The following is a 27,294-nucleotide window of genomic DNA, read 5'->3' on the forward strand; positions in this document are numbered from 1 at the left end:
AGTATATACTTGACGTGACACTGAAGATGCTTCTAGCTACAGTGAACCCATTAAAGCACACAACTTCCATCCCAATACTTTGTCGAAAAATCTTGCCACGAACCCATTAAAGCTACAGTCCTACATGTAATCACTAAGTGAGTTGAAGGCTTCTATACAGTTACCCATTGACTACTTTGCTGTGGTAATAAAAGACACCAAAAGGAAAGCTGTAATTTTAAATTTCATATTTATGAAATTATTCACCTACATCTATATAATTCAAACCATCATGAGGTGCAAGGCAGAGGATACATTCCATTGTACCAGTTCTTAGTGTTTCTTCCTGTCCCATTCATGTATGGAGCATGGGAAGAATGATTGTTCCAATGCCTCTATGTGTGCAGTAATTATTCTAATCTTATCTTCACAATCCCCATGTGACTGATACATAGGAGGTTGTAGTACATTCCACAGTCATCATTTAAAGGCAGTTCTTGAAACTTTGTTAATGGACTTTCTTGGGATAGTTTACATCTGTCTTCAAGAGTCTCCCAGTTCCGTTCCTTCAGTATGGATTAAACAAACTTGTGACATTTGTGCTGCCCTGTTCAGTGTACATTAAATATCCCCTGTTAGGCTTACCTAGTATGGATCCCACACACTTGAGCAATGTTCTGGAAATGGTCACATGACTGACTTGTAAGCAATCTCCTTTATAGATTGACTGTACTTCCTTCCCCAGTATTCTACCAACATTCCTATGTCTACCAACTGCTTTACCCATGACTAAATCTATGTGACCATTCCATTTCGTGTCCCTACAAAGTGTTACACCCAGGCATTTGAGTTGGCAAATTCCATGTGTGACTCATTCATATTATAGTCATAGGATACTACATGTTTTTTCGTTTTGTGAAGGACAAAATTTTACATTTCTGAACATTTAAAGCAAGTTGCCAGTCTCACTACTACTTTGAAATCTTATAAATATCTGATTGAACATTTATGCAGCTTCTTTCTGATATTACTTCATTACAGGTAACTACATCATTTGCAAAAAGCCTGGTTTTACTATTAATACTGTCTGCTAGGTCATGAACAGCAAGGGCTACAACACACTTCCCTAGGGCACACACAAAGTTTCTTCTACATTTGATGATGACTCTTCATCCAAGAAACCATGTTGCATCCTCCCTTCCAAAAAGTCCTCAATCTTGTCACAAATTTCACGTGACACCACATATGATTGTATTTTTGACTATAAGGATAGGTGTGGTACTGAGTCAAATGCTTTCCAGATATCAAGAAATATAGCATGTAGCTAACTCCCTTGATCCAAAGCTTTCAGTATGTCACTTGAGAAAGTGCGAGTTGGGTTTCCCATGATTGATGTTTTCAAAATCCATGCTGGTTGGCATTGAGGAGGTCATTCTGTTCAAGACACCTCAGAATGTTTGAGCTCAGTATATGTTCTAAGATTCTGCAACAAATCAGTGTCAAGGATATTGGATAGTAGTTTTCTGGATCACTTCTACTACCCTTCTTGTAGACAGGTGTGACCTGCGTTTTTTTTCCCAAGAATTGGCAGCATTTTTCATTTGAGGGATCTATGATAGATTATAGTTACAAGGATAAGGATAATACAGAAATGCAGTTGTCTAACCACTGCACAGTCTCATGTATGGAGGACATTGTATGAGGCATCCCTGGTGTAGAGAAGCAACTAATAGAGTTGAGTGCAAATAAGTCACCAGGTCCAGATGGAATCCCAATTCATTTTTACAGAGAGTACTGTACAGCATTGTGACTGCATCAAGTCGCAAAAGACAGGTAAATAAAAACAGTAAAGAAATGGACCTGCAACATTACTGACCAATATCCTTAACATTGGACTTCTGCGGACTTCTTGAGTGTATCTTAATCAAACATTATTACATCCCATTCTACACTGTGCTTATCCTAAGTGTCAATGTAATAAACTTCTTGAGACACAAAAGCTTCTGTCCACAAATCAGCATAGATTTAAAAAGCGTTGCTCATGCAAAACTCAGCTTGTCCTTTTCTCACATGATTTCTTGTGAACGATGGATGAAGGACTACAGGTGTGTTCCATATTCCTAGATTTTCAGAAAGTGTTTGACACTTTGACTGTTAATGGGGGTCTGAACGTATAAAAAAGATTCCCAGATATGTGAGTGGCGTGAACATTTTTTAAATAATAGAACCAAATGGATAGGTTAAAGTTAGATATAGTGGGAATTAGTGAAGTTTGGAGACAGGAGGAACAAGACTTCTGGTTAGGTGAATACAGGGTTATAAACACAAAATCAAATAGGGGTAATGCAGGAGTAGGTTTAATGATGAATAAAAAAATAGGAGTGCAGGTAAGCTACTGCAAACAGCATAGTGAATGCATTATTGTGGCCAAGATAGACACGAAGCCCACCCCTATTATAGTAGCACAAGTTTATATTCCAACTAGCTCCGCAGATGATGAGGAGATTGAAGAAATGTATGATGCGATACAATAAATTATTCAGGTGGTGGAGAGAGATGGAAATTTAATAGTCATGGGGGACTGAAATTTGATAGTAGGAAAAGGAAGAGAAGGAAAAGCAGTAGGTGATTACGGATTGGCGGTAAGGGATGAAACAGGAAGCCGCCTGGTAGAATTTTACACAGAGCATAACTTAATCATAGATAACACTTGGTTTAAGAATCATGAAAGAAGGTTGTATACGTGGAACAGGCCTGGAGACACTGAAAGGAGTCTGATAGATTATATAATGGTAAGACAGAGATTTAGGAATGAGGTTTTGAATTGTAAGACATTTCCAGGGGCAGATGTGGACTCTGACCACAATTTATTGGTAGTGAACTGTACATTAAAACTGAAGGAAATGCACAAAAGGTAGGAATTTAAGGAGATGGGACCTGAATAAGCTGAAAGACCCAGAGGTTGAAGAGAGTTTTAGAGAGAGCATTAGAGAACAACTGACAAGAACAGGAGAAAGAAATACAGTAGAAGATGAATGGGTAGCTTTGAGAGATGAAATAGTGAAGGCAGCAGAGGATCAAGTAGGTAAAAGACAAGGGCTAATAGAAATCCTTGGGTAACAGAAGAAATATTGAATTTAATTGATGAAAGGAGAAAATATAAAAATGCAGTAAATGAAGCAGGCAAATAGGAATACAAATGTCTCAAACATGAGATCGGCAGGAAGTGCAAAATGGCTAAGCAGAGATGGCAAGAGGACAAATGTAAGGGTGTAGAGGCTTATCTCACGAGGGGTAAGATAGATACTGCCTACAGGAAAATTAAAGAGACCTTAAGAGAGAAGAGAACCAGTTGTATGAATATCAAGAGCTCAGATGGAAACCCAGTTCTAAGCAAAGAAGGGAAAGCAGAAAGGTGGAAGGAGTATATAGAGGGTCTATACAAGGGCGATGTGCTTGAGGACAATATTATGGAAATGGAAGAGGATGTAGATGAAGATGAAATGGGAGATATGATACTGTGTGAAGAGTTTGACAGAGCACTGTAAGACCTGAGTCAAAACAAGGCCCTGGGAGTAAACAACATTCCATTAGAACTACTGACGGCCTTGGGAGAGCCAGTCCTGACAAAACTCTACCATCTAGTGAACAAGATGTACGAGACAGGCAAAATACCCTCAGACTTCAAGAAGAATATAATAATTCCAATCCCAAAGAAAACAGATGTTGACAGGTGTGAAAATTACAGAACTATCAGTTTAATAAGTCATGGCTGCAAATTCCTTACACGAATTCTTTACAGACAAATGGAAAAACTTGTAGAAGCCGACCTCGGGGAAAATCAGTTTGGATTTCGTAGGAATGTAGGAATACACGGGGCTATAAAGACCTTACGACTTCTGAAGATGGCAGGGGTAAAATACAGGGAACAAAAGGCTATTTATAATCTGTAAAGAAACCAGATGGCAGTTATAAGAGTCGAGGGGCATGAAAGGGAAGCAATGGTTGAGAAGGGAGTCAGACAGGGTTGTAGCCTATCCACAATGCTATTCAGTCTGTATATTGAGAAAGCAGTACTGGAAACAAAAGAAAAGTTTGGAGTAGGAATTAAAATCCATGGAGAAGTAATAAAACCTTTGAGGTTTGCCGATGACATTGTAATTCTGACAGAGACAGCAAAGGACCTGAAAGAGCAGTTGAACAGAATGGACAGTGTCTTGAAAGGAGGATATAACAAGAACATCAACAACAGCAAAATGTGGATAATGGAATATAGTCAAATTAAATGACGTGATGCTGAGGGAATTAGATTAGGAAATGAGACACTTAAAGTAGTAGATGAGTTTTGCTGTTTTGGGAGCAAAATAACTGATGATAGTCAAAATAGAGAGGATATTAAATGCAGACTGGCTATGGCAAGAAAAACGTTTCTGAAGAAGAGAAATTTGTTAACATCGAGTCTGGATTTAATTGTCAGAAAGTCTCTTCTGAAGATATTTGTAGCGAGTGTAGCCATGTATGCAAGTGAAACATGGACAGTTTAGACAAGAAAGGAATAGAAGCTTTTGAAATGTGGTGCTACAGAAGAATACTGAAGATTAGATGGATAGATCACATAACTAATGAGGAGGTATTGAATAGAATTGGGGAGAAGAGGAATTTGTGACGTAACTTGACTAGAAAAAGGAATCGGTTGGTAGGACACATTCTGAGGCATCAAGGGATCATCAATTTAGTATTGGAGGGAAGTGTGGAGGGTAAAAATCATAGAGGGAGACCAAGAGATGAGTACACTAAGCAGATTCAGAAGGATGTAGGTTGTAGTAATTACTCAGAGATGATGAAGCTTGCACAGGATAGAGTAGCATGGAGAGCTGCATCAAACTAGTCTCTGGACTGAAGACCACAACAATGATAGCAGGAGTTCATCAGAGACAGAGGGGTCACAAGGAATGCCTGAGGGAATTGTGATATAACTGTTCTTGTTCTCTAAATTAAGGTGAGCAGCAATCTATGTCGGTCTGCTATTGATGCTATATTATAAAGGAAAGTACAGTCACTGAGAGACTGTGGAAGGATGCAGAATGACTCAGACAGAATTCCTATTTACTTTGGTGAATGGCAGCTTGCTTTCAATGTAGAAAAATCTAAGTAAAAAGTAGGAATAAAATCCTGTAATGTTCAATTACAAAATTAGTGTTGTGCTGCTCGACACAGTCATGTCGATCAGCTATCTATGTATAATGTTGCAAAGCGATATAAATGGAATGTGCACATAAACACAACAGTAGGGAAGGTGAATGGTTAACTTTGGTTTATTGGGAGAAATCTAGGAAAGTGTAGCGTATCTGCAAAAAGAGACCACATATAGAACATTAATGAGACCCATCCTTGAGAACTGCTAGTGTGTTTGGGATCCCCACCTGGTTGGATTAAGGAAAGACTTTGAAGCAATCCACAGGCCTGCTGCCAGATTTGTTACAGATGGTTTCAATTGACTTGTGATTATTATGGAGATACTTTGTGAACTCAAATGAGAATCCCTGGAAGGAAAGTGACATTCTTTTCAAAAAACACTATTGAGAACACTTTGAGATCAGCATTTGCAGCTGACTGCATAATGATTCTACATGAGCCAACACACATTTCACAAAGAACTGCAAAGAGAAGACAACAGAAATCACAGTGCACTATATGATGGTTTGCAGTGTATCAATGTAGATGTAGAAATGGCAGCAAATCAGTGTGCTGAACAACACTTCAGTGGGAACTGCTTGTTGAGTGCACAGTGTCTCATGCTGGTGATAACTGAAAAAATTCTATGACCAACTGGCATCTGAACTGCTCATCTTTGGATTTGTAGTCTGACACTTAAATTGTATTCTACCAAGCAGTTGACATAGCCTAGAGTGCATTATCCATTGTCATTATATATGTAGAGTGATGCCTTTGGCTATAATCCATAATTCTGGCTTCTATGAATTGTAGATTCTATCAGCACTAATGCTTGGATCAGGGGAGTTCTTGAACTCAAAGCTGTACCCAACTTTTTGGTGCTTTTCTGATGTTGCTATTCAACAACACACTCTTGTGAGGAATGTTCAATGCTTTTTTGTCTGCATGGAAAATATTGTTGCCTCTCTTTCTAGCCCATGCACACGAGACATCATACACTGAATGTACTAATCCCAGAGGCAGCACAACAGTACTTAGCACTTGGACACAAATTACCTCAAACACCATATCCCAGGAAAATACTGAAGCTTGTTCAAGTTTATACTACAGCATGCAGTTAGTGGCAGTTTCCATAAATACTGATTATGGGCCTGTATTACTGGTTTTATTGCTCTGCAAATTTCTCCTGTATTACTGGTTTGACTGATGGCCTTTGTAGTCTGTTCCCTTCAACTCCACGAACCACAAACCATTACTGGTTTTATTGCCCTGCAAATTTCTTTGTATCACTAAATGACACATGCATATTCATTTACAAATAACTATGAATGAGTATGTACATTTTATAATCAGTTTGCAGAAGCGCCATCTTTGCAGTGCTAGTTGTGTATTAAGGAAACAGTTTTACAAATGCCTGCCATTAGAGGTTAGAGGCGCCATGTCACTAATCGTGCAGCCCCTCCTGCCGGAGGTTTGAATCCTCCCTCAGATATGGGTGTGAGTGTTGTCCTTAGCGTTAAGTTAGTTTAAGTAGTGTGTAAGTCTAGGAACCGATGACCTTGGCAGTTTGGTCCCTTAGGAATTCACACACATTTGAACATTTTAAAAATGTCTTACACATTTAGGAAGAAGGCATGGCATAATAAAACACGTACAATTAAAGGGAACGAAATCCAAATAAATAAATATTGCCATTCGTGCTCTAATGTGGCGCATGTGAGACACACTGAATGAAAAATTAATATAATTAAATAAAGACAAAATAAAATCAAAGCTTTCAGCCATGAGACAGCAGCATGTGATCTTATTGTAACTCACAATCCTAGTAATTTAGGAAAATGCAAAAGATAATGGAACCACTTTATACATCCATGCTGGAGATAACCTATTTACAAGTACAGGCATCATCCTTAGATTTATAATCAGTTATTTGAATTACAGCAAATTCTTAATTAGTGACTTAATTAATTAGTGAAAGGTATCATTTAATTTGGAAAAAATAGGACAACAAAGGTGTAGCGGTAATGTCTGGAAACTAACAGACGTAATGGTACAAATGGTGAAAGTAATTTTGGTTGTATTTGAACTTTAATTACAGTTATTTCTTGTGTTAATTAATTTCACAGAAATTGAAATATGCTATTCCAAGACTGGAATGCCAGTCTTTCTAATGAGTGGTGTCGCCATACTCAACTTGACTGATTAGCTCATTCAAAGTTTCCTATCTCAAACTGTAGGAAAGTTTTCAGTTATTAATAATTTTTAATTAACTGGTTTTCAGCAAAACTAACTACACTAAAGCAATCAGTATATTGAAAAGAACAGCATGAATAATAAATTTAATTGAGGAAAAGCCGGATTGAAGTTTTATAAATTCAGGAAACACTACACGTGTACTTTCTAGATACTTGAACGAAAAGTTTAAGAAGTTAATTATTAACATGTGGGTATAAAGAGAAGATAGGAGGTTCTGGCCAGCTCTGTTTCAGTGGTAGTCAGAAGCTTTATAAGTTAGACAACCACTGTCTGAGAGCATTCATAAATTTTAAAATTATACCATACTTAGTACTTGAGTACGTGTAAAATTCATACAAACCGGATCAGCTGATATTAATGTTCCTACAGCAATTAGTGGAGCTGACATGTTATAAAACTTCAACCAATGTTCAACATCTTCATCAGACTGGAGTGGCACTGTTGAGAAATCTGGCATGATGTGCTGTTTAGCTTTTCCTTGTTTTAAAAGAAAAGTTCCTCCAAGCCCTAAACAAAAAGGAGACAGTGTTATAATGAAATCAATTAACAATAATATTCAGTGTCGTATTACTTCACATTAAGAATTTTTTCATGTAAAAGGAAGGCCTATAATAGGGGTATTTCCTGGTTAAAAATATACTTTTTCCCAGGTGTAAATACACTATACCCTATGTAAAAGTACATTTTTTTGTGTTAAGTGAAAATTTACTTTCCATCAGAACTGTGCAACTTATCAATCCTTTGAAAGATAAAGGTTTTATACACCAGTAGAGAACTTCCTGGTATTAGAAAATGAAGCCCCATACAGAACAATGCATTTTGAAAAGATCTTCGATGTGCGGCAACATGTACATTGCCTATTTTTGTATTATGAAAGTGTAAATACGAATTCCACCAAATACAGCACACTAGCTTCCAAAGCACTGAAATTGATATTGTGTTGCACAATGTGCTTTTGTCAGCCAATCAAAGCTCATGTCACATGATCTCGCCAGCCAATGATGGCAGCAATAGCAACATAACTTTTAAGTAGCCCGAACACACTGGTCATTAATTCCCCCCCCCTCCCACAGAGCACAGCTTAAATTGCAGCTGCTGAATATTTCTGGCAAGCATGATCATAAATTTCACTGCTGTGTGCTGAACATTTCGTGGGTTATCTGGCTGAATACATTTCATTGAGCACTTCGACTTTTCCATGGGAAAGCCATTTGCATGTGAAATTACTCTTGAACTCCCCTCATACTCTTTTAAGGATAGTATTACCTTCTGCCATCATTGTGGTATAATTTGTAATCTGTGAAAGAACTAAAATAAGTGTGAAAAGCTAACCCTGAAGCTTGGTCCTTTTTAGTGCATGTTAGCCTTCAGGATACAGCAAATACAAAGGTGCCAGTAAAATTTTAAATGATGTTATAAAGAGATGGTCTTCTGGGCCTAAAATTTTTCAACATGATTGGTCCTCAAAGTGTTACACTTTGAATGAAAGTCAAATGCTCTGTGATTTAAGAAATTCATCACCCATTCTCACACATAACATAACACCTCTTGTACAAAAGAAAATTTACTTTGAACGTAATGCTTCTTACACCACCATTTGCAATATTTCCCTGCTCTTAGATATGTAAACAGTTGTGTCACATTTATAGAAAGCAGTTTGTTGACACGAAGTATTGCAGAGTCTTTATCCTCAGGCCTCTGACACATTGTGCTGTCAGCAGATGCCTGTGTATGCACTGTGTTTTGTTGATGTACATGGACATTTTCTTTGCAACTGAAGTTTTATTTTGCTATTATTCTCTCGTTTATGTTTTATTGCTGCAGTATTCCTCAACAGTAGTGGGCTAAAGTAAAATTCAACCTTAGAGTATCAGTTCTTATAACCCAAAATTACAAAAATTTTATTGAAAATTAAAACAATAAAACATTACTGGAATTCTAAAAAAAACACAGGTTCCCAGATTTCTCCTGGATGAAAAAATTCCAAAGGTATTTCACACATTTCCCAGTTGTCCTGGTGCATATACACACTGTGTAAATGATGAGTCACTGGTAACAAATATGTTTAATAATAATTTCTTAAACATATTACAAAGTATAGTTACAAACAGGTTTTGAAGTATGTGAATGTTAAAATTTTTGTTAAAAAAGGGGACAGGATAAATGTCAGTACATCCAACCTGTTTCACTACTAACTTCATTTTCCAAAATTTTTGAGAGCATGATGTATTCTAGAATGGAATCTCTCATGGGCAGCAATAATATCCTAAGTAAATCATAGTTTGCATTTCAGAAGAAGTGCTCTACTGAAACTGCCATTTCCATGTTCACTCATCAAAATTTACAAGCATTGAATAACAAAATCTTCTGTGACCTGTCTGCAGCATTTAACTATGTGAATCACAGTATCCTCCAAAATAAAATGTGATTTTATGAGATTCATAGTATAACAAACAAATGGATAATGCCATATCTTTCAAAAAGAATGCAGAATGTTGTGCTTGGTAATTCAACCCAACGTAGTCAGAGGATATTATTCTGACTGGAGAGAAATCATGTATAGGTTCCCCAAGGCTCAATTTTAAGTCTGCTGTTGTTTCTCAAAAATGTGTTAGTCCAGGCATACATACAGCAACAGAAGAAATGGTAAACAATTTTCTTAAAAGTATCATTGCCATGTTTTTCTGTGAATGGTTTCACCTTCAATTTTAAAAAGACACAACATGTTCAGTTGTGCACACTAGAGGTGCTACATCAGTCATAAATGTAAAACATGGTGAGGAAATAATAAAAGTGGTGAAAACTTCAAAGTTCTTTGGTGTCCATATCAATGAGAATTTAAACTGGAAAAAGCACATTTTGGGACTCCTAAAACAACTTGGTTCAGCGACATTTACAGTTTGAATCATTGCAAATCTTGGTGAGAGACAAATCAGTAAGTTGACATATATCGCATATTTTCATTCAATAATGTCTTATGGAATAATATTCTGGGTTAACTCCTCTTTAAGAAAGGAAGTCTTCATGTTTCAAAAATGTGATATAATAATAATAATAATAATAATAATATGTGGTGCTCATCCATGATCATCTTGTAGACATCTGTTTAAGGAGTTAGGCATTCTGACTACTGTTCCACAGCATGTGTGTTCCATCAAAAGTTTATTGTAAATAATCCACTACAGATCAAAAGGAACAATTCCAGAAAAAAATGGAATCCATTATATCACATTAAGGTTTCCTTAGCCACAAAAAGAGGTGCACAATGCTGCAATCAAAATTCTTGATCAATAGCCGAAGACATAAAATGTCTGTATGTCATTTTAAAAAAATGCTTGCAAATGATCAGCCTGTAGCCACGTTTACAAAATAATTTGTGATATGTGGCTGTAGATGTAGTTGTAAAATGCCTTGTTCCATATCTTTACGATTTATCAAGTAAATCATCCATGGAACATGAAACTAACTAACCTCTCTTCTCACAGAAATCGCTGGAAATTTGAATACACAAATAAAACACATTTTTTGCGAATAAAACCGTCTGTGTCTCTGTTCCATAAAATTTCAGGTATGCAGACACACAAATTCAGCTTCTTCTTCTAATATTTCGGCTGAACACCAATCAGACATCTTCAGAGTGAGCTGAGGTGACTAACGATCCAGCACTTACTCCGTCCTTTTAAACCTGAGGACCAAACCATTGCGTACGACCAAAGATACACAAGTTGCCAGAGATATTGATAGGTGGCAAAGAGGTGTAACATATACAAATCTATGGCTGCACAGTTGTTCCACACAGTGATATCGATGTGTCACGAAGAGCTGCATCATTGTGACATCTTTGTGATTTAATTACAGATATTGCCAGATTCAACGATTTTTTCAAAGCTGAAGTAACTATCTCTATTAATTAAATTCATCGCCAACTGAATTTCAAATGGTTCTTTCACTACTGAGTCCCAGAAAGATGAAGTCGTGGCTAAAATTTCGACATTATCATACACCATAGAGTGTCCAGTGTCAATACAGTGCTTCGCCATCGCAGATTTATTAGGTTGTAAGAGACATACGTATCTGTGGTGCTCTGTGCATCTCTTCTGGACTGTAAGTATCGTCTGGTGATGTGTGAAAGGCCGTACTCACAGGGTATCTTATAAACCCCAGGCTTCTGAAGCACCAAATCATCTTTAACAGAACCCAGGAGTGCTGCAATCTTTGGTGGAGAGTGAAAAATCACTTTCACTTTGTGTTTATTGAGGATCTGTCCTATTTCTGATGAAAGGCTTCCCACATATGGCAGGAAAGCCATGGATTTAAAACTGCCATCCTTCGCAGACAATGAGTGTACTCAGAAGTCTAGTACACAAATCACACGTCATTGGTGATGAGAGAAATCTGGAGGACGAGCTTCTACACCTGAGAAGAGTTTTTGAAGCCAGCAGGTACTCTCCACAGCAGATACGCAAGGCACTACAAATGAAATCGACAGTGGGCATAAGAAAAGTGAAAGAAGACATGGAAAGTTTTAAATCCATGGCTTTCCTGCCATACATGGGAAGCTTTTTGTCGAAAACAGGATGGATCCTCAGTAAACACAAAGTAAAAGTGATTTTTCGCCCTCCACCAAAGACTGCAGCACTCCTGGGTTCCGTTAATGATGATTTGGTGCTTCGGAAGCCTGGGGTTTATAAGGTCCCCTGTGAGTGCGACCTTTCCTACATCAGACAGATGACACTTACAGTCCAGGAGAGATGCACAGAGCACTGCAGGTACACTCATCTCTTACAACGTAATAAATCTGTGGTGGCGGAGCACTTTATTGACACTGGGCACACTATGGTGTACAATAATGTCAAAATTTTAGCCATGACTTCATCTTTCTGGGACTCAGTAGTGAAAGAAGCAATTGAAATTTGGTTAGTGATGAATTTAATTAATAAAGATAGCATCTTCAGCTTGGACAAATCATGGAATCCGGCAATTTCTGTAATTAAATCACAAAGACGTCGTGACAGTGCAGCTCTCCGTAACACTTCGATATCACCGTGTGGAACGAATGCACAGCCATAGATTTAATTTCCATGCATATGTTACACCTCTTTGCCAACTATCAATGTCTCTCGCACCTTGTGTATCTTTGGCCTTATACGCAGTGGTTCGGTCCTTGGGTTTAAAAGGACGGAGCAAGTGCTGATGTGTTAGTCACCTCAGTTCATTCTACATCTACATTTATACTCCGCAAGCCACCCAACAGTGTGTGGCGGAGGGCACTTTACATGCCACTGTCATTACCTCCCTTTTCTGATCCAGTCGCGTCCATTCTGGAGATGGCTGGTTGGTATTCAGCTGAAATATTAGAAGAATAAGCTGAATTTATGTGTCTGCATGCCCAAAATTTTATGGAACAGTCTTTATGTTGCAAAAACATGAAGATTCTCTCTCTCTCTCTCTCTCTCTCTCTCTCTCTCTCTCTCTCTCTCTCTCCCTCCCTCCCTCTCCCTCTCTCCAACTCTTCACTATAGATCATCTTTAGAGAAGTGGAAAGACATTAAGTGCAATGCTGTAAGGTTCAAACATACCCACAGGTTTGTCACTGTAGTGCTTGGTAAGTGTTGTTCGTATACTGGCTATAAAGTCAAACTTTCCTGTTCTCTTCTTGCAATGTATCTTCAGGACCTAAAAAAGAAAGCTGTAAGCATGAAGCATCACACATAAAAACAGCACACAAATGCATGAAAGATTCATATCTAAAAGTACATGAAGTTTGTAAATGTCATGTATGTTCAATTTATGTCTCATGTTATTTAAAAGAAAAGCAAGTTTCCACTTTGCCTTTTATTTCAGCTTCATTTCTAATTCATAATTTCTAGTGTACCTACTACTTCTTGTCTTCAAGCCATTTATTTTGTGATTTTTGTGACACATCATTTTCTGTTATTTTATATTCCTCTGTGCATAATTGCACACCTAATTTTATGTTTCAGCACATTTCTAATGATGTGAGAATCAGGGGGACAAGAAATTGATGTTGAAACTTAACTAAAAGAAGGGATAGCTTGATAGGAAATGTCCTGAGGCACCAAGAGATCATAAATTTGGCAGTGGGGAAATTTTAATGGGAGAGCACAACTGCAACAGTTGTTTGGAGATGAAGAAGCTCACAATGGATTGATTAGTGAGAATTTCTATATCAAATAAGTCTCTAGATTGATTACAATAACAACAACAACAAAGTAACACCCAGAACTTTCTAGAAATCAAGAATGTTAAAGTAACAGCAGAATGCATGAATCCAACCATTGACTCAGAGCTACAAGCACTACACCACAATGGCCAACTCACAGTATACAGTATTGTTCACTATACAGGGTGTTACAAAAAGATACGGCCAAACTTTCAGGAAACATTCCTCACACACAAATAAAGAAAAGATGTTATGTGGACATGTGTCCGGAAATGCTTAATTTCCATGTTAGAGCTCATTTTAGTTTCGTCAGTATGTATTGTACTTCCTCGATTCACCGCCATGATTTCATACAGGATACTCTACCTGTGCTGCTAGAACATGTGCCTTTACAAGTACGACACAACATGTGATTCATGCACGATGGAGCTCCTGCACATTTCAGTCGAAGTGTTCGTACGCTTCTCAACAACAGATTCGGTGACCAATGGATTGGTAGAAGCGGACCAATTCCATGGCCTCCACGCTCTCCTGACCTCAACCCTCTTGACTTTCATTTATGGGGGAATTTGAAAGCTCTTGTCTACGCAACCCCGGTACCAAATGCAGAGACTCTTCGTGCTCGTATTGTGGACGGCTGTGATACAATACGCCATTCTCCAGGGCTGCATCAGCATATCAGGGATTCCATGCGAAGGAGGGTGGATGCATGTATCCTCGCTAACGGAGGACTTTTGAACATTTCCTGTAACAAAGTGTTGGAAGTCACGCTGGTACGTTCTGTTGCTGTGTGTTTCCATTCCATGATTAATGTGATTTGAAGAGAACTAATAAAATAGCTCTAAAATGGAAAGTAAGCATTTCCGGACACATGTCCACATAACGTATTTTCTTTCTTTGTGTGTGAGGAATGTTTCCTGAAAGTTTGGTCGTACCTTTTTGTAACACCCTGTATATACACTCTTTTTTTCAGAGTGGACTTATGGTAGTGGTGGTTGATTCCCACAATCTAATCAATTTCTCATGTTCTCATTGCCACTGTGACATTCAAATAGAGTTACCTCTATGGAGGGACTTGTGACTTTCACCTGATTTATTTCTTCACTGATTGTCCTTGGTATCAATGTACTTCGTTGTGATACTGGCTAAAAAAAAAGGGGGGGGAGGGATGGAAGTGCAGTAGTGACTACTGTAAATGATGTAGCCAACAGGTGCACAATTGTGTTTCACAGTTCTTTACTTTCACTGTTTCGACCCCCCCCCCCCCCTCCCCCAATATTACACAGTTATACTGCTACAATAGTTTACTGTTGAACATCTACGAGCAGTAAAATAGTAAACACACATTTCACAGTCTATCAAATAAACTGAACAGACACTGTCATTGTTTTAACACACAGCCTATTGATGTAACACTTATTTCACATTAAGTTGATGTATTGTTGTTCTAACGAACACAGGTTTCTTGTCTGAAACTCAGGCGTGGACTGACTGTCTCGGGATGAAAAATCGGGCCCTTATATATCCTTACAATAATGGGCAATGAAACTATACATTGTTTGATGTTTAATTTACAGAAATTACAATCTAAAGTTAAACGATTAAATTAACTAAATACATCAAAAAATTCCATCTTTTTAACAGTTTCTTCTACTACAAGAGTTAGGCCAAATTATTTGTTTAAATCATGAAATTAACAGATATTGTTATGCAAACAATACTTTTGACAAAACTGTTAATTACTTTGGAATTAATTTTCAGCTGGCTTTGCTAACATGTTTGTGAACAGAGCCAAATAGATCCTTTGAGAATACTATTAGTTGTTCCTCCAAATGTTTACAATTAGTACAGTATTTGTATTTGTTTATAAGTCAACAATAGAATTTAAGTTATGAAACAATTACTGATTTCACACTATAACAAAGTATTAACTAGGAATAGTCGAAATAGATTTAGAAAATCAATTACATACCTAAAACTAAGCACAAAATTAGATCTGGTGTTATATTCTTTAAAACTGAGGGCCAATGTTCCTCTTTCATGAAAATGCAGATTATACTCATGTACGTTAATGTTAATTAGTAGGAAATGAAAAAATGAATTTTAAGGAGGCAGATGGCAAAACAAGAGGGGAAGTAAAATTATTCCAGCATGCTTCGTCACACACTGTGATTGTCATGCAGGTCTCATCAGTGTTAGAACACTATCCTCAACTTTATAGGTTATGTCTGACAAGCAGCATAGGCTCCGTATGGGCTAAAGCAGCACTTAATTCATTTTTCCAATAGTCCAACTTCCTGCATATGTACAAAAATCCATACTTGGTCACCTGGGTTATAGTTTACAGGTTATTGATTGGCATTACAATAATCACAGCCATTATTCTGGTTGTCCTAGGACCATACGCGTGCCAGCTGTCTTGCTTCTTCAGTACTGATGATGAGTTGTTTGACTTCATTATCTGAGCATCATGAAGTTGAACTAGGAACAAAGTACCTATTTTTTTTTCACATATCCCCAGGAATTCCTATCAGTCCTTCTTTGTCATACACCTTCAGCACCCAAGACAATCCCACCACCCCAGGTGCCATCTCTGCCCTCTGAGCATATCCCCTTCCCTGTTCCAGCTCTTCGCATACTTTCTTCTAGTGAAGTGAAAGTCGTGTGACGAGGGCCTCCCGTCGCGTAGACCGTTCACCTGGTGCAAGTCTTTCGACTTGACGCCACTTCGGCGACTTGTGCGTCAATGGGGATGAAATTATGATGATCACTAACCAATAGACTCTGTGGTTTTTCCACTCTTTCCTTGGTAACATCAACCCACTTTCCTTGGAAGCCTGCCACACGACTATGTGCAGGCACTATTGGATTTTCTGCAGTTCCCCAACTGCCTTTGGTTGAGCACTGCCTCCCTCCCCACACCCACCCATTTTGTGGACAGACTCATCTGCAGAGTCCCCATACTTTGGGAAGTGCCCATGTGCAGAAATAGATGTCTCTAGGACACTTGTCTTTTTTCCAGCACATGTAGTCACTCCATCTTCAGTGCAAGGTTCACATCTCCTGCAACACCTCTGCTTCTGATGGTAGACCCCATTCTGACATTCATTATCCTACTACTTATTCCCTTCACCTCCTCTTTCAACCCTCCTCTCATAACTACACCACTCTGTGCTTTCCTTCTTCTTTATTCCCACACCAATACAGCCTATGTCCACTTCAAAATCTCTACTTCCTTTACCCTTCCATTTGGTTTCTGGCAATCCTAAAATATCCAGTCTCCTCACATTCATGAGGTCACCACTTCCTCCACCTTCCCTATCAGTATCTGTATGTTGAGTGCACCAAGTCTTAGTCCTTGGGAATTGCTGGGTTGTCTTCCATTATATCCATTCTTCCCAAGGCTTGTAATTTTATCCACTACTGGCATTCTGAAGGCGGATTCATTATTGGAGTTTTCTCTTCAGTCTTTTTGGTCAATGGAAAGTATTTTATTTCCCTCCTGCCTTCTAAAGTCAGGGGACGTTGACGAGCATTCCTTAATCTGCTACCTAGGGACATACTCTCTATGGTTAAGCCTCACAATATTTTCTTGCCTTATCTAATTCTGTTATAATGACAGTGATCTTCCTTCCTGTTCTACCATGACTGTATCTTGATTGTACATTCTGTACAGCCATTTGTAATAAAGCAGGTGGATTCGCTCCCCACTTACGTTTTTAATCCCTTCAAAATTTTTATTCTTTTGCAAATATATTCACTAGTATTATTTATGTAGCATGTGCACAGAACCCAAAATTTTGAATATTATGTCATAGCTCAGCCAACTAAACTTTATTATCCCGTACATTAATTTGGTTAATTAGAATCCTTTGGTGTGACTAGTTTACCTAAGAACTCTACTAATTACAAAATAACAGTAACATAAAACTTCATTGTCAGTGTTTGTGTGTAACATATGTCCAATAACTAATTTTCAGATAAAGTAGATCAAAAATACATATAAGTAAGTGAAGTATCTATACAGTTAATGATGAGAACATGTTAGCAAGACCTGCTCTAATCTAACTCCACAGTAACTAGCATTTCTCACAAAAATCACTGATAGTGAAGTAAAATCCTATATTTTGGTATTTATCCACAGTAATTTAATAGGAGTTATTTTTTATCTAGAAGTCCTTGGTCAAACAAATCTCTCTCCACTATTCAAATAATCAAGAATGTAAATTTTTAACAGTAACTTGCAAAGCTCCAGCAAACAACAATTGATAACTTCAGTCATAATTATTGTAATCTTATAAAAGATACGCTGCTGGAAGCCATTATAGACATTCTGCAGTAGGTTATGAAACGACCAAGATCTGTATTCAAAAATGTGCTGCAGACATGTTAGCAGAACTTATAACTCACACAATGTGCAGAGTTTTATCAAAATTTCACATCTGGGATATCATTCTGTGATTCAGTGACAGTTTTTAATGATTTACTGTAAATCGGCAGTTCATTTCAAGAATTATGTTCATCTTCAACAATGCTTACTGTGGTACTTTAGCACAATGAATACCACACAGGGGCGCCATCATCATCGAAGACTGTGAAGTTGGCAGCACAAGTGCAGCAGCCGTCCACTACCTGTTGCTACTGCAAGGTTGAAGAATGTTTTGAATTTTTGTTGTTGTTTACCAAATAATAAATGAATGTTCATTATATGCTGTAACTACTGCTGCAGTCCTTGCTATTCACCTCACACCTTTACTGGATTGGATCAGTTGTTGTTTAAGGGAGATGTCATGCTCACTACTTTTGAAGATGATGTTTACATGTTTTTAATACTTGTTTTCATTTATAACAAAGTTCATCTTTTACATAATAGCTGTGTTATGTGTTCTAAGCTCATTTTGAGTACTAATGTATATTGTCATGAGTTCTGAGAATTTGCTTGCAGTTTTTAATTTTCTGCTGATGCTATGAGTAAACAGATTCTCATTTTTTTTATTTTTTTTTTGAAGTATTGTTTATATAATGGGATCTATAACACTGAAGGGTTCTGATGATGTAGAGGTACATTGCGTGCTGTTAGTACAGTTTTACTGAGAATTTCTGTTTCATGTAATAGTACTATGAATTTAAGATTAAGTAACTAATCTTTAAAACTCATCCCACTTCTAACAGCATCATTACTTTGGATGTGTTCTACTGAATGCATACATATTTACATTTTGATTCTGTTTTGTATGGTCTTTATTACTTATAATTTTGATTAACATTAACTGATACAGTTAAATCAAAGTTTTGGTTGTCATGTTTAGCCCTCAGAATCCAAATGCATTACTAACTCGTATTATTGTCCCCAGGGCATTCTCTAATATTAGTCATGCAAGTATTTCAGAAATGGCTTCTCCTTAGCACTTCATGTCTCTGTCCCATGTTGCCTAACCCAGCTACTGTAAAGGCCAGAAAATTATTCCATGTAACAACTTTTCGTATTTATACTACTTAGATGTAAAGCAAACTAAAAACATTAACCGTACTCTGTTACCCCTGAGTCTATAAGCCCCTCATAGGATTCCTTTGGCCATGTACCATGGATCTTTCCAGAAGGGGGAAGGATTGTACAACCTCAGTTGTCAGTCATAACATGGACTGGAGTACCTCCTATCTCTTCCAGGGCAAATGGTTAATTAGGCCGTCTGTCACTGGTCTCTTGAAGTTAGCAAATCCTACAGGGCAGACAACTTTATGCCTTCAACCTGTCTCTTTTGTAACATGTATCCATCTCAGTCTATTTTTATTATCCACATTTGCACTGTGTTACCATTGTTCCTTTTTAAAATCATTTAACTTTTGCTCACCTACCCCTGTTGCCTATGTGACCTGCATACAGAATAACTATGTCCACCCTGGAGGGTCTCCTTGTAATCCAAAACAGCAATAAAAACACATACATACTTTCAAAATATGACTCTAAATCAACCCTTACAACTAAACTATCCATTCTGCCCAAATCCCACTTGCAGTCCTGTATACCAGGGGCAGTTTGAAGGCGAAGTAAGTTACTTCTCTGTGTAATGTATTTATGAATGTTACTGTTCTGTTTGAATTGTTATTTATTCTTCACAAAAAAAACTTCATAAGGGAGTAAATGTATTGTGAAGCTGTTTTTTTATGTTCAACCATTTAAAGAATCATTTAGAAGAGGTTCTAGTATGGACACTACATATTATCATTATTAGATGCTTCTGCAAAACGAATACTTTCTTCCTAAAAGAAGAGTTGTCCCAGATTATGATACCATAAGATTATCATTCAGTGTACGGAAATGGAAGAAACTGGACTGTGTAAGGAGGATAAGAGGGAAAATACACACTCATTACTTACCTTCCCTGGTTTCCCTTCACAACAAAAAAGATTTGCCAGAAGTGCACACCTGGTTTCACTGTTTGGGAGGATCTCAAGTATGCAGCTGTCATCTTGTTGACTGACTTTAGATATTCGTGTCTGATTATTAATTTTACCATTTTCAAGTTCCATGTTGGCCATCATCTGAAAAAGTAGAGCAAATTCATTATGCACTGTAATAAATACAAAATAAACATAGTAAGATTCAATTAGTGATTTCCAGTTTTTAGATCAATTACACTTTTTATAATAATATAATATTACCTTAATAGTATGTAGAAACAAGGTATGAAAGACCCTGGAGAACAAAGGAGTAGAAAAGCAAATGGTATAGAGGATAATAGAAATGTACAATGGGAGTAAGAGCTGTGTGACACTGGGAGGAGAGAGATGAAACTGGATGGAACTTAAGAATGGCTTGAGGGAAGGAGTGTACTTTCACCATTGCTTTTCCTTATGGTGACGGATGATATAACGACCAGAGTGGCACAAGTATTTTGGGAAGTAAAGATGAAGGTCATGGAGTTTGCAGATGATTTTGTTATTTATGGAAACAAGGAGTTGGACATATGGCAACAAACAGAACAAGGATATGGGACAACATTTAGCATAAGGAAATGTGAAACGACAAGCACAGCCACGAAGGAGAAGACAGTCACAACAGGAATAATAGTTGATGGGGAACGATTGAGAAAGGTGGTGAATTTGAAGAATCTGGGAAGCTAAATACAGGAATACAGGAGAATGGAAGAAATGACAGAGAAATAAATGGGGGGGGGGGGGGGGGGGGGGAGACATGCAGAAGCATCCCAGAAGAGTGTTAGTAGCCTGGTATGGAGCACAGATGCCCCTCAAAACAGCAAAAGGGTTATATAACAGGCATACAATGTTACAATCCTGCCATATTCCTCAGAGACCTAGATAATGATGAAAGGAAGACAGATAAGCGAAATACAAGCTAGTGAGGAAATTCTTGAAAGAAGCACTGAAGAGACAAAGTAGGACAGGTGATGGAATGAGAGCATAAGGAAATTAGTGGATGAGAAACCATTACAGGACAGGATAGAAGAACCGGCACTTAGATGACATGGATACATTGTATGAAAGGAAAAGTAGAGAAAAGTTGCACAAAATATTCAGTTAGATCTTGAAAAGATGTCAATGTCGTGCAAAGACTGTCAACTCACTTTTAATGTTAAGAAATGTAAAATCGTGCACTTTACAAAAAGAATAAAAATCAGTTTAAATGAATAAGAGTTTGGATTAGTCAGCTCATGCAAATACTTGGGTGAAATAATTTGTACAGATATGAAATGGTGTGACCACATAATCTCAGTCTAGGCAAAGCAGGTGGCAGACTGAGGTTTATTAGCAGAATACTAATGAAATGCAACTGTCAGTCTACAAGGGAGATGGCATACAAAATACTCGTGTGACCCACCATAGATTATTGGTCAACTGTGTGGGACCTGTACCAAATAGTACTAACAGGGGATACTGAACAGATGCATAGGAGGGCAACATGAATTGTCAGAAGTTTGTTTGATCCTTGGGAAAGTGTAATGAAGCTGCTGAAAGAACTAAGTTGGCAGACACTTGAAAAAGAAGCAAATTATCCCTTGAAAGCCTACTTAGAAAGTTTTTAGAACCAACTTCAAGTGATGGATCTAGCAATATACTACAACTCCCTTTGCATCACTCCAATAGAGATTTCAGACAAGATTAGGATAACTGCAGTCCACATGGAAGCACATAAGCAATTGTTCCTGCCATGCCCCTTACATGAATGGAACAGGTAGAAGTCCTACTAACTGACACAATGGGACATATCCCATGTCATATACTTCACAGCAGTTTACAGAGTATAGATGTAGATGTAAATTATTCATTTAATGAAGGCAAGGCCAGTTCTTTCCCCATCATTCTTCGACTCAGGTAGTGTCTTATTTATAATGGGTTTGTAGTCAATGAAACATCAAGTGTGACCTTCCTAATTTTTATACTGCTCCCACAGGAACTACTATTCATGGGCTGATAGTGCCAACAAACAAGCAAAACATTCTCTCATCTCCAAGAAATACAATGGATAGATGAGCAACAATGATAATGAAGACATCCCATTAATCTGTTTCTCCATCTGGCATTGAAGGAGGATTGTGTTAGAGAAACAGTTTACCAAGATAGCATAAAACAAGCACAAAAAGGAGATGTTTTAAGGAATACTTAGGATCCTCTTGTAAAATAAAAAGACTTACAATGAAAGGAAAGGTTTCAATCTTTGTTTCCCAGCCACAACTGCTCCACAGAAGCAATAGCATAAACTGCATTTTATGTAAGAAAAGATTATGCAAGTCCACATCCAGATTAGCATGAGCATTTCACTTGAGATCAAATTCTATCTGTTATTCTGAAATTGGAATTGAAATTTCTGCCATCATTCTTATTTTCCTAAATCATGTCCAGAAATGAGATTCCACCAAACTGAAAACAAAGTGGGCACTACAGCACTTCCTACATCCTCTATATACTTCATGGTACCACTATGTGCAAAGACTGTCCTCATGGACAATGTGAAATTATCTGTTCAAAATAACAGGCAAAGATATTTAATCAACAGTTGTAACACATAAGCATATTCATAAGTATATGTTATAGCACAACAACACAAATTACGAAACCTGTTCCAGTTATGAGGTTTCTATATAACTTCAAAGAACCAGCAGTTTAGGCAGTGCACTTGAAATCCTCTCAACCACCACGTATTCAACTCCAGTTATTCTTCTACACTAATTTATATTAAGTCTCCTTATTTGTTTCACTTCTTACATTTGATTCTTCTTCTCTCCACTGCCTCTAACCCTTTTACACAAGTCCTTCTCCCTCTTTAACCTCACTACCTTAGGTCCCTAACTTGCCCCACTTCTTTCAGAATTTCACATTTATTTGTGCTACTCCTTTTTTGTAATAGGCAGATGATTAAATAGATATTGAAGCATTTTTGAAACTACAATTCTATTACAGTAAACTTCATACTTTGCTTCATTAACAATCACTAATTTTGTGTTCACCTCACAGTTAACACCAGCATGTGGCCATGGTCCAGCACCTGCACCAATGATGAAAGCTGGATTAAGCTCTGCATGATTTCCAAGTAATTTAAGATCATACAGTTTCTCTCTCTTCACTAAGGGCACAAGATATGGAACACCACCAATTTCAACAAGACGGGGTTTTCCACAAAGACCTGAAACAAATCAACAAATGGAACAACTAAATCAGGCACCATAAAACTTTTTAGGAATGTTGGTTTCAACTATGAAAGTATAATAATGGGAGCTGCTATGACATCGCGAACTTGAAGCTCGTGTCAACCATGCTAGCTCCTCCAAACACTGACTTCTCGAGAAAGTGTTTTGATGAAACATCCTACTTTGCATCATTTATGGGAGTACTAATCATTCTGATTCATGTATAAACTGTAAGGGAATCACATTTCATTCACAAGTGGGCTCATTCAGGCAATACTTTCTTTTATATACATAAATTTCGGTTGCGTTGTTTACTGTTACTGTAACTGTTTTATTTCTGTCATTTTGCTTAAGATTTCGTATCAGTCCCACTTGAAAAGTTCTTTGGCTAAGAACTGTGAGAAAGAAACAACTGACCAAATATTGTAAAATATATTCTGAGCATTTTCAGGAAGAGGACATACACTGAGCATCAGTTCCGTCAGTCTGGCAGCCTTGTCATATCACACACTTCTCTTCCTGCACATTCACAATGTAGAACACAAAAAAGTTACATGAACAAGGCAAACTGTGTCACAGTACTAGATGAAATTTTAAGACCAAAAAATCTCATGAAATGCCCTCCTAATGCTGTGTTATTTATGAAACCACCATAACATTCTCTATCTAAAACAACTGTTGCAAGCACATGACAGAAATTAAGAACAAGAAGCAATTGTTCATAGTATTCTGCCAATATTTTGGGGCATCTAACATGGTGGTGCCAGCTCCACAGCAATGTACAGCATAAGTCTGTAGCGTTGTCCCCCTTATTACATCTCCATGGTTTTAACATCTGTGATGCTGAAAGTTTTCTCTTTGGGTCAGATCTGCCAATATATCTTAAATGACAGAAATACGGCAATAATATTATGAAAAGGAAAGTTGCTACCCACCACATAGTGGATGTTCTAAGTCGCAGATAGGCTCGCAGATAGGCACAACAAAAATACTGTCACAAATTAGCTTATGGCCCAGTATGGCCTTTGTCATAAATAGATAACACACATACACACACACACACACACACACACACACACACAAAAACTTGCAATCTCCGGCAACTGAAACCATACCAGACTGCAGTCATGTGTGTGTGTGTCTGTCATCTCCTCTATTTGGTGAGTAGTAACTTTCCTTTTCATAATACTGTTACATTCCATCCTAGATTGTTTGAAAAATACAGTAATACTGTTTTCAGTGTAATTTAGTCGAAATGCATCACAATGTGCCTTAAAATGGCAAAAAGGATAGCATTTTACTGTATGCTATACACTGTGATAATAAGTATACAAGTTACACAGTGTTAGTAGAAAATAATCAAATGAAATTTAGACATAAATGATAAAGAAATCACAGCAATAGAAAGCCTCTACATATTGAATTAACAGTTCTCTATCATTAGGAATTGACAAACACTGGGACACTTACCAAGGAAGAAATCATGACAGTGTTTACTATACTCCTTTGGCAAGAAGAACACAATGAGTATCTATAGCTTCATGTCAGTAACTGTAATTACAGGTAGTCTGATTGAGCACACCATTGTCAGAGCATTATGAAATTATTTACATGGTAAAAATTGTCGTTTATTGAATATACACCTTCAGATGGTTAGTGCAAATTTCTTTCCCATAACCAGATGGTGAAACAATAGCACGTTGCACATTAAAAGAAACAGCTACTGGTCAAAAGCCCTTACAGCAAAGTGTTTATAGGGACATAAGTGCTGCAGATGTGGCCAAGACGCATGCCAAAAGGTGGTGCGTGGAAGAAAACATGCATCTCAGAATCAAGCACGATAGTATTGTGACTAACAAGATAGATGATGTGTAGTTCAGCTATGTATCATTTGGTCTGATGTTCGGCTGCCGTTTGCCCAAATGGGAATTGAGTAGTTCTTAACTTCACACATGATAAAGTGTTAAAAATTGTGGATTGTAAACTGAGGATATGCTTATAGTATTGTGTAGTTTTTGACATCAATTTTCCTCTCTTACAGCATGGCAATAGCCTCCTAAAAGACAGTTTTTTTTAAGTACAATGTTCTTTGCACAGAAAATCCAGTTTACCTTGGATATACTTCTGTCAGAAAATGAAAGATGTAGAAAATTAAAATGTAGTGAAGAAAGGAGTAGTTACTGTGAATAAATGCTGAGACAGAAGGAGTTAACATGAATTAAGGCTTTTTTTTTCTCTTATTAACTAATGCACAATGTTTTAGTAGTAATCTCAGTCACATATCACCCTGTCTTCCACCTCTAAGCTATCAGGCTTTCAAATCTTGTCCGTTGCAGTCCCCAAGAATCAGTCTTTCCTTCTCATACCGTCTGGTAAGTCTCCCCTGACCGGAGATCCTGGGTGATTTTTCTAAACTGTACCCCTTTCCCTAAACCTCTCTAGTCATTTCACTTCACCCCTCTTCCTTCCCCTTCAACTCTTCTGCCAGAAGAAGAAGCGACTGGCTCTGAATGAAAGCTTGTAAAAGTTAAATTCTTTTGCGTATGTGTTCCCCCCCCTCCTGCGGGTGGTTAGTGAGTAGATTTATATATCCATCTATTTACATTATATTATCAATAACTGAATATTTTTGTTACTGTATTAATTACTGAAAATTAGTTTTACGATTTCTATTCAAGCAGAACAGTTTGAATTATTAGGTGGAATGTTGATTCCAAGCTGACAACTAACACCAACAACTGACGACCCTTGTGATGGCTGGTAACTGAAAGAATGGATCCAAACATCAGCCCCATGAGGAAAATTTGGCACACCAAGATGGTCTGGGCCAGGTGACTCTGGGTGCAAAAAAGCCAAAAGACCCCACACCTGGTGCTCATGCAAACATTCCACTAGACTGCACCTATCAACTGGCATTGTCCAGTATGCAGCCAGAAACTCAATAGTGATAATCTCAGGATGAGGCAGACATATACTTCTACATTTGGGTACTGAACATACACATGCAGTGCTCCATATCTGAGTGCTATGCTGGGTGAAACGAGGTACCTGGCAGATGCTGGATACCACTGTGAATGCAAAGGTCTTCGAACACCTGCAACACAAATTGCTGACTGTTATTGGATACGAGGATGTGTGAGAGCCCTAAATAGCAAAATGACCAACAATGTGTGAGCAGTTGCTGTCAATGTCATGGAGGACAGCTTGATGACATAGGGGGAAAATTTACAATGCATCAACCACGAACAACCACATACTTCCAAAAAATGGGTCTGCAAAGTCAATGTGCACCCTACCCAAGGCTGCTCCAGGACTGGCCAAGGGGAAATTGATGCAGTGGCACAGCCTGGTACTGTGTACAAGCCTGCACAAGCTGTTCACTATTGCAGTTAGTCATATTCCAGCATGATGCACGCAACAGCTGGAGTATTCAAAGTAACAACACTGAAGGGACAGTGACTCAACAGCCTCACTCCTGTGTGACAAGCGTGATGACTCTCTAGACAAAGCTGAGTTGATCACATAGGAGAAAAAATCAACACCAAGCATAATCTTCCCCCAAAAGAGTGCACTCTTGCCACCCCACATAGACAGCTGAAAGAATTTTCCGGAAAATGGCTGTCAGCACTGTGACATCCCGTGCTGTCAAGGGAAAATCCAGCAAGGTCTGCTACAAAACATTGTCCAAAGTGAAAGCAAGTGCCTCCTTTTGCTCAAACTCTAGATCTGGTCCCTATAGCAGTCACAGTAATGCTTCCCCATTTGCATGCTGGACAGTGGACCAATATTGAATGTCATAAAGGTACATTTGCATGGGCCATAAAAATTGCATATTGCTGATAAAATACCCTGGCAATGTTGTTCAGAAACAGTGTGGCTGCACGAATTCCATCCACCAGTACAGCATTACAGGCCACTAACCCCCCCCCCCCCCCCCCCCCAGCAGTGTTTGTGACAATATATTTCCAGAGGGCCAGAAGTTTTTACAAGTGGGCCCACTATTGCCACAAAATGTGAGCTAGTGGAAGTGAGAGTGGTTGGTGGTACTGCTTT

General features: G+C 37.9%; 1 protein-coding gene across 3 annotated transcripts in view; it reads right to left on the bottom strand.

The window, feature by feature from the left end:
- The window catches only part of LOC124795841 (ester hydrolase C11orf54 homolog), a 125,408-nt gene that overhangs the window by 2,097 nt on the left and 96,017 nt on the right, over positions 1-27,294 (bottom strand). For all 3 annotated transcript variants that reach the window (XM_047260738.1, XM_047260963.1, XM_047260275.1), the window contains exons 4-7: positions 23,062-23,237; positions 19,973-20,137; positions 12,990-13,086; positions 7,751-7,917 (exon numbers count right to left, since the gene is read on the bottom strand). In XM_047260738.1, the coding sequence (XP_047116694.1) occupies positions 7,751-7,917; positions 12,990-13,086; positions 19,973-20,137; positions 23,062-23,237 (605 nt within the window). The remainder of the gene's footprint in view (positions 1-7,750; positions 7,918-12,989; positions 13,087-19,972; positions 20,138-23,061; positions 23,238-27,294) is intronic.

The sequence above is a fragment of the Schistocerca piceifrons genome, chromosome 1, assembly GCF_021461385.2.
Source record: "Schistocerca piceifrons isolate TAMUIC-IGC-003096 chromosome 1, iqSchPice1.1, whole genome shotgun sequence".
In the NCBI taxonomy this organism is placed as follows: Eukaryota; Metazoa; Arthropoda; class Insecta; order Orthoptera; family Acrididae; genus Schistocerca; species Schistocerca piceifrons.